Source organism: Echinops telfairi, unplaced genomic scaffold, assembly GCF_000313985.2.
Source record: "Echinops telfairi isolate 266 unplaced genomic scaffold, ASM31398v2 ScPeMD7_22;HRSCAF=79, whole genome shotgun sequence".
NCBI classification, from domain to species: domain Eukaryota; kingdom Metazoa; phylum Chordata; class Mammalia; order Afrosoricida; family Tenrecidae; genus Echinops; species Echinops telfairi.
In genome coordinates, this window is record NW_022103919.1 from 16302509 (window position 1) to 16314116 (window position 11608).

Below are 11608 nucleotides of genomic sequence, written 5' to 3' on the forward strand. Positions count from 1 at the left end.
TGAAAAAAAAAGGAAAAGCCAGGAAACATGTACCAAGATTTTTCTCCCCATCACGATTTACTTGCTCAATCTTCGAGAGTAGCAGGGACTCCTCAGAGAATGTCTTTGGAAACATTACCTAGTTCACCCGACAGCCCTGATATTTCCCCTTCACCCTTCTTTTTGGTCCCCAAACTCAAAGAATATTCAAAAAGAACACAATTTGCGTCCCTTGTGGGTGCTCAAACTCCTGCTTTGAGGCGGTGAAACTGAGGAACACAGGCTGTTTGGGGAAGAGTTAGATGGAAACACCGCCTTCAGACATAGCTAGACCTGAATGGAGGAGCGGTCAAGAAATAATAGCTGCCAAGTTGGTGTTTTTGTTTAGGATTATGATTTTGTGTCAATGCATTTTTTTGAGGCAATGTCTTTTTTTAACAATTCATTGGTTGAATCGTATTAAAAAGAGTTGTGGAAACATCATCATAGTCAATTCTGGAACATTTTCTTTCCTTTTCTAGAACATTTCCGTGTGTCTTATACTCAGTTTTATTGGGACCCCATCTCCCAGCCCAACCTCCCCTATTAGTCCAGTTACCGTGTCTACCGATTTACTTGTCCTGGATTTCATAGACAAAGTTCATGCCCCCCCAAAAATACCACCCCAAAACAACAATATCAAAATAAAACAGAAACCACCGTCAAGCAAAATAAAAGCAGAAAATACTTTAAACTGGGACAAATTTAAAATGGGTCAAAAGGGAGTACAAATAAGATGTTAACTTTCAACCTTACTTTATCTGCATTGTCCACTTTCCAATGCTCTGATAGCAAGGGTATTCACATCCTGGTCAGGGGTCAGAGGGGATGCTCTGGGGGCTTCATTCATGTGGGGACCCTGCAAATGGATTTTCGGCCTTCACGGTCATCCATAGCCTTCTGCAGCCTGGGTGCTCAGACTGAGACGATAATTGATCGTATAATAATCAACTGTGTGTACCACTCTGTAAGATGAAGCACGGCCCTCAAGTGCATGGAGAAGAGACTCAGTTGTGTTTGCGACACTCGATAATGATAAGCCTCAGTATCTACAGCTGCTGATCAAGCCCTCCCCAAGAGAAGCTCTGAACTGCAGACCCAGCAGGCGGCCAAGTATGTGTGTCTGCAAACTTCCCGCGTGCTGCCGATGCCGCATGTTCAGGATCTGGTTGGCATTGTTGCCGCTGCCTGAGACTTTCGGAAAAGCTAGGGGGAAAATAAAAGCAAACATGCACAGAGCTGCAGTCGCAGGCCGCTCCGGTTTTCTTCCCCGGGGGTTGTCTGCATATCGCACTGAGGGCAGAAGGAAACCCTGTCCCGCTCGTTAGGATTGTACGTTGTGAACATTGTGTTCTGTCTGCTGTGATAGGTGCGGAACTGCTGACATCGGGGAACTGAGAGCCATCACTCCCCGTGTGTTCGTGCTTACGGACCCTACATTGCACGTCTTCACCTACAGCCGCGTATTTTTACATTCAAGTGGGCAGCGCCAAGCCCTTGCCTTATGCGCGTGGGACGAGGTGTTGCGGACCCTCTCACATTTCATTACTGCCTCCGGTACTGAACATTTGGCTGGTTTTGATTAATAGGTGCTGGAGGGTCCCTGGTGGGAGCAGTTATTTCACAGCAGGGGGCATTCAGCACACTGAGGATCAAAGAGCCCAAAGGTGCAAGACCTCCAACAGCTGCAGGCAGCTCTTTGATCTGACATGTTGCGTGTTCTACCCCCCCACAGATCAAGCGACCCTCTTAAATCGGGCATTTGGGTAACCACCTGTATTCTGGTGTTTATTTATAGGTACATAAGATTCCCAACAAGTAATTGATGGGGGAAATGGCCAAAGGTTGTGGTTAGGTTTTGATTGTCCACTCCCCCCCCCACCCCGTCTGTTCTCACCTTCACCCTCCATCCCTGTCCCTGCTGACCACTCTCACCACCCAGCCCATTCAAGAGACCCTGGTTTCTTCCCTGGCCCCTTGACCTGCAGACCAGCCCCAGCCATGCCCTTCCTACACTCCACCAAACTAATCCTACACATGCATCACACAGAGCACGGCCCAAATGCCACTTCCTCTTCCGCCGCCAGGCTCCATGACCCCAAATTGCAGCAAACATTTATTGAACCTTTACTAGAACCCCCAGTTCTGCAAGGCTCCTTCATCTCCAGACCTTTTATACTTAATTTCAGCGTGTGATCCTCTTCCTTGTTCTTAGTTAAGTCATAAAGCTAGTCTTGTCTCCCCTGCTACTGGTCTCAGAATCTGAATCATTTTCTGTTTCTTGGGGACTCTCACTGTACACTATCACCAGCTGAGTGATATAATAAATACAACACACCATGAAGTTTTATTGAGGAAATATATTGAAATTGACACTCCCTAGTAATCAGTAGTCAAACGTGTTATATCAACCATGTTTTCTATGTGGAAGGTTGGTGTGTGTAACACGTACAAGTCTAGAATGCTAAACCTGGAATACTGCCTAGGTTACCAAAAACTGAGTGCTATTGCCATTCCAAAATATATTATGACCTCAGTTTCAGGTAGGGTGACCTGGCTTTGCCAAAGTTGGGTGGGGGAAGGGTGGTATTTCGTATGCATAGCAGAAGAACTTGGGCACACCTCCATATTCAACCAGTCCAGCTTTGGAGGAACGACTTCCTCATTGGAAAGAAACGGGTACTTTTATTTACCGTATATACTCGTGGATAAGCCGAGTTTTTTGGCACATTTTTAATGCAGTTTTTGTGGTAAAAGTAGGTGCCTCAGCTGATATTCTGGTCGGTTTCTACTTGAGTGTATACGGTAAGTTATGCTTTTATATTGGCAGGAGAGGATAGTTATCACATAGCTGCCTTTTCTTTTTCTTCTTCAGTTATAAAGACGTTTTACATTCTCTTCTGGCCTCCCTCATTCAGAGGTTTTGTTATCTTTGCCTATTTTGGATGCTGCATGACTTTTTGTGTGCACATCTCTGACACCTGGTGGCAGGAGACCCTTACTCACTTGAGAGAGCTCACAAGCTTCCATAAGGAACAACTCTTTAAGTCAAAGAACGATATTCCGATGTAAAAGCTGCTTGGCAGATAATCACCATTTGAGTCACCATGACACATTCATTCAGTATTATATTAAAGAAACATTCATAGTTGATTCTGCTCAGGATAGTGCATTATGAGTTAAAGGTATGCCAAATTTCCCTGGATATAGCTTTGTACCTTAGCCTTAGAATTAACACTTCAGGCCTCTGAGCTAAAGACGGGGCTTAAATGAACTCTCTGCTTACAGACCATGCAATCACTCCCTTGCATTGTGTCCTTTCCTCTCAGCACTTCGGAAGCATTAGGGAATGAAAATGCACCTGCTGGGAAGTGTGTCTGGTTTTTGGTCCAGTGTCTGACCACCTGGCTGTTCAATCACAGAGTCTTTGAATAACTTTGAATAAAACTGCTGCCCTTCTGACTTGCCAACAACACTGTCCTGAGCTTATCCGCATAAGTGAGCCACTTCATGAGGTTTCAACTGCTGCTTCCCCTATTTTTTAAAAAGAAAAAATAGGCCTCCCTGACTCAGTTTTGCTTGAAACTAACAGACTTTGTGGGTTGCATTTATGGCCACCGCTCTCATTCATACCAAAACATAAACACTCACGCACCCTGAAAGTACAGATATGACGTGTGCGTTTTTCACATATTTTTATTGGAATGAACCTTATCTGAGTGATAGCTGATATCTACCAAGAAATCATTAGTTTCTAAAGGGTACTTCAGTACCTTTGCTTTAAAATCTTTGCTTTAATTTCATGCATTTCCAGTTCTTCCAGTATCTTTCCAAATAATGATTTTTTTGGGAATCTTAACTAATGTTAAGTCTTTGAATTGAATGTCTGCAGCCTCTTGGACTCCTCCCCCCCCCCCCCCCCCCCCCCTATTGAGGCAACTCAAGTTAACTTGCAGACATCCAATAGACCTGCTCCCGGGATTTCTATTTGAACTGGTTAGGGTTCCTGCTCACACCGATGTGTATTCAACTCTGATTTCATTTATAAATTTGTATCTTACACAGTCTTGCACATGAAAGGTTGTAATCCTATAATAATACTCCTTTCAGGGTCAGATTTTGCTCTGCGATTGGCATGGGAAATATGTATGTGGATACACAGATTTGAGTTAACAAATGGACAACCAATTGTTTTCATGGCCTATTGGCTGTGTTCATACATTTTAAAGATGTGGATAGCACCACATTGGCTCGATACTTGAATAATTTTATGTTGCTAAGAATGACTTTATGAAAGAACAGACCTCCTATATCCCCTTACTGTTCTACAGTGAGCCATTTATCCCACTTGGTGAATTGGATGAAATTGCTCCTATCGGTTCTGCTCCTTCATCTCACAGATATTTATGGGGGCTCCTTTGAGCCCGACACAGCCACCGCTGCAGAGGACTGTGTCCCCTGTGCACAGCATGTGAGCCGTGCAGTCATCACGGTAGCCTTGACTGAAATGGTCGCCCCAAACCAGTGTCTCTGATCACTTTAAGATGTGAACATGTTAAATAAAAAACATAGCTTTTCAATACAGAGATATTTTCCTTTTCTCAACAGTATTTTAAATCCTGTAGCATTAGCTAAATTAATGATACTACCAATAAAATTACCATATGCCATGTGGAGATAATTTAAAATATTCCTCAATAAAATGATATGCATGTCTCTAAAATTAAATAGGGATATATATATATAAGCGATAGGTATATGAATGGATCTTGAGCTCAAGCTTAATTGTAGCTCTAGTCTAAGGACAATTAGCTCTTTATGACATGGCCCTATTCCATACTTAGCCCAATGAAGAGATCACTGAAAATACGGGTGCTATCGCAAAGCGTGGAGACATCAGATGCTGCCTGCTGTATCAGAATGACTACAACTGGGGTTTTAAAGGCTCGTCTTAAAACACAACACAATCTAAGTGAAGTGCCAGCTAAGTCCAGACAGAAGCACACCAACCTGTGTGATCCAAAGACTAGAAATAATTAGATCCAAGACCAGTGTGGGGAATGGTATTGGAGTTTAAATTCTGAGCATCCAATTACCACCCAAAAGTCTGGATGCGAGTGGAAGCCTAAAATCCATTTGCCGTGTCCCCGCGAGCATCATACCTCCGATGAAGCCCCTCTTGCCGTTGAGTGAAGATGTGAGTAGCTCTGCAAATGGCCAGAGTGCAGTGGAAAGTGGATCAGTGCAGATGCGTCTAGGTTAAAATTGAACAACTTATGATTTGTTCTCCCTTCTGACCCGTTTTAAATTTGTTCTAGTTTTTAACACTTTCTGCTTTCTTTTTGATCGACGGTTTTCTCTGTTTTATTTTGTTATTGTTGTTGTGTGTTTTGTTTTTGTTTGGGTGTGTTTTTCTATATGTGAAATCCAAATCTATAGAAGATAGGTAGGATGAATAATCTCGAGGAGAAAACTACAGGACCAGTGGTTCTGGGGGGACATGAGAAAGGAGGGGCAGTGGGGAGCCAGTAAACTGAGAGAAAAGAACAACAAGAGATCTAGAATTGGTGATGAAGAGGACATGTAATGCTGGTGGGACTCGATCAAAAGCCATGTGTCCCAGAGAAAATACTGAGAGCCAAATGGAGGGTGAGCACAATAGTGGAACAGGAGAGAGGTAAAAGGAAATAAAGGAAAGAAATAGGAGGCAAAAGCTATTTAGAGAGGTATAGCTCTAGGCATGTATATATGTTAGCATACTCATAATGAAAAGGAAAGAGGCCAATGTACATATATTTATATAATACATATTAAGATAGAACAGAGTTTGGGCCTCTACTCAAGGCCTCCCTTAACACAAGAACACTTTGTTCTGATAACCTGGCACTCTTTGATACTCACCTTCCCAACACGATTGCTGAAGACAAAATGGGTGCATAAGAAAATGTGGTGGCGAGTGGATGGTGCCCAGCTATCAAAAGATAATAGCATCTGGGGTCTTAAAGGCTTGAAGTCAAACAAGCAGCCATCTAGCAGGGAAGCAAGTAAGTCCACATGTAAGAAGCACATCAGCCTGTGTAATCATGAGGTGTCAATGGGATCAAGCATCGGGTATCAAAATATCCAAAGCAAACAACTATATTGATGCAAAAGATGGGGGTTAGAGTGGAGACCCAAAGTCCATCTGTAGACAATTGGATATCCCCCCACAGAAGTGGCGTAAGGAAGGGACAATTCAACCAAGGTGCAGTACAGTATTGGCAAATCACACATCATTCCTCTAGATCCTGAATACTTCCTCCCCACCCCACTCCTCCACCCCACTTCCATGACCCAGTTCAGTCTTACAAATCTTGCTAGACCAGAGAACACACATTGGTACAGATAAGAGCTCTCAACACATGGAATTCAGGAAAGCTAAACTACTCAGGAACAGTAGTGGGAGTAGCGATATCATGCATGTTATCTATTTATCCACTCCGATATGTTTATAATGTCCATACTCAACATAATAAGATAGCAAAAAATTCCCCTATTATAAAATGCCAGTGCAACTCAGTGACATTAATTTTGTTCATCGTGTTTTTTCTTAACTGCCATCATTATACATTTCCAAATTTTTCCATCACCCTGAACAAGTCAGTAACTCCCTACCCACTGCCATCCCTCCACCCAAGCACTGGCTCTCACTGGCTCTCTCTCCCACCTTTGTCACTCCCCACAGACTGGTCTTCACACAGTTGCTGCTCTCGATGCTGCATGTGAGTAGACTCATGCAGCATTTCCACTTCTGTGACTGACTTTCACTTAACATATTCTTCTCAAAACCCATTTGTGTTTTCACGTGAATCAGGACTTCATTTCTTGTTATGATGGATGAATATTTCATTTTATGCAAATGGCATGTTTTGATTTTTTTCAGTCATCTGGCGTGATAGACAATTAGGTTGTTTCTTCTTTTTCGTTATTGTGATTAATGCCATAATGGACATTGATGTCTGTATATCTGTGCCCATGCTTTTAGTTCTTTTGAAGGTGTGCATATATTATGGTATTGCATATTTTATATTATTACATATATGAATATGGTAATTATATATAAGTCAACATTTTCCTTTACATAAAGAAAATCACGAGTGATAAAATGATCGTTAATCATAAAAGAACATGTATAAACGCATTTTATATATCCTTACTTTAGTGAGACAGGTCTATTCCGTTTTATTAGTTTGTACTGGCTGAGTACTTAGTGTTTGAATACTATGTAGTTGTTTACACAGATTTTGTATGTGACATATAATTAATCAATGTAGAAGTAGTGATTGAATAGCAAATAATATTCCAAATCCAAATATTTGGGGCTTAGCTATCTTATCATGATGACTAAGAATTATGCAGTTGGCAAACAGCAGAGAAAGGCTGTGCTTCTGAATCCTAGTACAATTCTCACTTAAAATAAAAAAGCTGTAATCTAATCTTTTTCTTCCCACGTGTTTGAAAACCTGCTAAATCCCATGGGACCCATAAAGAACTACATTACCTAGACCTTGCCCTCAGGACTAATGCAACTGAAATCCAACTTACATGCCTGCTTATGAGCAGTGCAAGTGGTGGCACAGATTTAAAACTGCAGTGCCTAACACGGTGCCTCCCACAAAGAAGACAATCAAGAAATGTCTGTCTTGACAGACTGGCAGGGAAAAAGGTGGAAGGAGTGACAAATTATAGTTCCACGTCACGAATGGCTGAATTTCAATAAATGTCCACTAATTTACGTGACGTGGTTGGAGAATAAGGAGAAGATAGTCGTAGATTGTACCCAGGCCTTACGGAGCCCAGAGAACCAACTTCTAATCTACAAAGATGAGGGGACTTCTAGCCCAGCAGCTTAGCGCCAGCAGACAGTGAGGCAGGAAGAACGAGGCCCGGCTGGGGACTGTCCCTTGGTTTGAACAGAGAACGGGACTGCATCCGACAGCATCTTGAATTTCAAGGAGGAATATTCACAGAACATTCACAGAATCCATAAACATGAGCAGCCATGGGAACTTTTTACATAACACAAGTAATGCCCAGGCAAAGGATGTTCTCAGCAATGAATCTGAGAAATGTGTGTGCACATGCGGGCGTGTGTGTGTGTGTGAGTGAGAGCGAGAGAGAAGATAGGAGACAGTTGAGTACAAAATGGAGATTGTAAGTATTCAGCGGGAACTGGAAGTGTTTCCAGAAAGAACTGTGCATGGAAGCACCAGTACATCCTCTGTCAGCAATTTCTCCATACAACTGCAACTTCGGAGACAGTTATGTCAGTTCAGCTGTAGATCACTGAGTAGCCTCGTTGAGAAGTAAAAGATCACAACGCTCAAAGATAAGAAGCTGGCATAAAAGTCGAGAGCCTTCAAATATATCATGCATAGAGATTAATAAAATTTTGCATACTATAGGGGAGATCATTTATGTCTTCGGGGCTGTTAACCTAATTACTAGATATGTCAGAACATTGCTATTTCTTGCATGTAAGCTCCTAATACACTCTGGGAGTTGCTGCACGGTAAGAAGGCGTGTGCGTCATCACTTGCAGAGCTGATGAAACTTGTCCTCATGGAAGTGGCAGCAACAGCAGAACCCTGGAGTGGCACTGTGGGTTAGAATTCAGCACCCTCACTTGCTTGTCAGTCTTGTCCACATTTGTCCCTCTTCCTCAGCTTCCTCCATTGTGACTGATGGTGATCATAATAGTACTGATTTAAGATTTGGAGGGAGACCCAAATGTAAAGCTGTTGAATCAGTGTCCAGCATATGATATGGTAAAACATTATATATGACAGGCACCACATCAGTAATAATGTGCATTAGCTTATTTTTTATTCTGGTAATATATTATTCATCTTGTGGCTTTCAAACTCTGGCAGAAGGACTACTAGGCTTGTGTCCTAGAAATACACGGGATTGTGTCGGGAGCCTCCCCGGAGTGACGGTGCCGCTCGGCCCCTGAGTATTGCTTGTCCCAAGCCCAGGTGAGGCTGACTGTGTGTCTTCTTGCCTCCCACAGTGAGTCACCTCTATGGGTTTGGACTGATGGATGCAGAGGCCATGGTGACGGAGGCGGAGAAGTGGACCACCGTTCCCCAGCAGCACGTGTGTGTGGAGAGCACAGACCGGAAAATCAAGTAATGCTTGTTGCACTTGAGCACGTAGCAGTACCCTGAAGAGGGCGGGTCAGCATGCGCGCACACTCATGTCCTTGTCTTCCTACTGTCGGTAGAAGATGTTAATAGACTGTTCAGGACTGTAAGTTGTTAAATGCACATTGAGGCCATGGCCATCATGTCATTCCCAACCCTACAGGACAGAGTAGAACTGCTTCTTTACATCTCCAAGGCTGTAAATCTTTGAGAGCAAGCAGCTTCAATCTTTTTCTTTCAGAGGGTCTTGTGGGTTTGAACCACTGACCTTGCAGTTCGCAGCCCAGTGCTTAACTCGCTGTACCACTAGGGCTTTTTAAATCCGCATTTGTGCAAGCCATTTCCATTGCTTTTGAGCTGACTTTGACTCTAGCAATCCTGTGTGTGTCATGATAGGGCTGTGCTGCAACCGCCAAGCCTTTCCTCCGCAGCACCACTGTGTATTCTTATTAGCCAAGTACGAATCACATGTGCCACAGAGAACTTCAGTATAACCCAAAAATCCTTAGAAGAAAGACATTTTTTTAAAAAGTGGATCTGGGGAGCTCTTCAGAGAGGGGCATCTGTAAGCATTTTACTCTGTTTTTATTTGAGGTTGGAAATCATCTCCAGAAGTTAATATAGCCCCAAACATGATGACTCACATGATGTTGTGCTTCAGAGTGGTGTAAATATAGACCCTAGATCAGTGGTTCTCAACCTGTGGGTCGTGACCCCTTTGGAGGTCGAACCACCCTGACACAGGGGTTGCCCAATCCATAACAGTAGCAAAATTACAGTTATGAATTAGCAACCAAAATAATTTTATGGTTGGGGGTCACCGAGGAACTATTAAAGGGCATTAGGAAGGTTGAGAACCACAGCTCTAGATGAAACCCAAGGGCCTTGTGCTTCCTTCCCCTCTTCCTGAGGCTCAGACTTGGGTGGTGTGCTGACAGAATTGGGTAGCATCTCTCCTGGAGGCCAAATCTGAGGAACAGGATTCCTTTGCCGTGGTTTTGATGAGTGTGTTAGTCCGAGTAGACTAGAGAAACAAAATTCGTACACTCATATGTATAAGAAAGGGCTTTATATAAACAGTAATTGTATATTAAGAAGACATCCCAGAACAAGTCCATAAGTCCGATATTAGCCAATATGTCCGATATCAGTCTATAAAGTCCTCTTCAGACTCACACAACACATGCAAGCACACCGAATGCAGGAAGATCACAGGCCAGTGGGTGGAAAGTCTTGGGGATCCAGAAACAGTGTGAGCATCTCAGCGCTGGTGTGGGTCTTCACGTGGCTCCTCCAGCTCCAGGGCTCTAGCTCCATCAGTGTAGATCCATCTGGCTTGTCATCAGGAATCTTTCTAAGGAAGACAAGTAGAGAGTGTATCTGGCCTCCAGTGAGCTATTATCTCCTTAGTGCCCCCAAGCCAGGTCATCAAGCTGAGACCTGATTGACAGGCTCAACTCCACCCCTTTGCAAGTTGACGGGAGATTACGTAACTGCCACAGCGAGTGTTTAGCTCTTGGATTTCTTTTCCGAGTCCATCCCACCCCAAAATCCCCTCACTAAAGCATATTTCTCAACTTTGTTTCTTTTTTATATACAAATCACTTTATTGGGGACTCTTACAGCTCTTATAATCATACATCAAATATGGCAAGCACTTATGTACATATGTTGCCATCATCATTTTCAAAACATTTTCTTTCTTTGTGAGACCTTGGTATCAGCTTCTCTTTTGTCCCTCCCCACCCCAACTCCATGCTTATGAACCTTTGATAAATTATATTGTTTTCATATCTCACATCAGCCACTGTCTCCCTTCACCAAAATTTCTGTTATTCGTTCACCAAACTTTGGTTTCGCATGGAAAGTAGAGCCATTCTCGGTCTTGAAGACACTTCCGAAGAAGGAGGGATAAATGAATTAAAGTTGGCTTTTCATTCAATGTGTGGCAAAGAATGAGGGGAGAAACCAAGCTGTGGAATGTTAACATTATTAATTGAGCACTTCTGGGCAGAGCCCATAGACGTTTCATATGTATTTTCTTTTTAAATCTTCATAGCAGCTTAAGTATTATCCCCACTTGAAAAATGAGGAGACAGGATCCACAGGGATTATTTCTTTATTCAGCAACCAATTTACGAATTCAACAACTACATTCCTTGCACTAAGCTGCATATTAGTGACAAAGAGGAGAGTAACAAATACTTTCTACCTGACAGTCTCAGGAGATGCAAAGTAAAAAATAAAAGTAGATACTTACAAGTTACAATAAATGAATGTTGAAATTAATCATTGTATTTGGGGCACATACAACTCTTAGCACAATCCATATATACATCCATTGTGTCTAACACATTTGTTACCCTCATCATTCTCAAAATATTTGCTCTCCACTTAAGCCCTTG

The 11608-nt window shown here is 42.7% G+C and overlaps 1 protein-coding gene across 1 annotated transcript in view; it reads left to right on the forward strand.

Annotated features, from left to right (window-relative positions):
* Positions 1–11608, forward strand: part of PCSK5 (proprotein convertase subtilisin/kexin type 5) — a 525106-nt gene that overhangs the window by 291807 nt on the left and 221691 nt on the right. The window contains exon 17 of the mRNA XM_045288529.1: positions 9071–9188. Within this exon, the coding sequence (XP_045144464.1) occupies positions 9071–9188 (118 nt within the window). The remainder of the gene's footprint in view (positions 1–9070; positions 9189–11608) is intronic.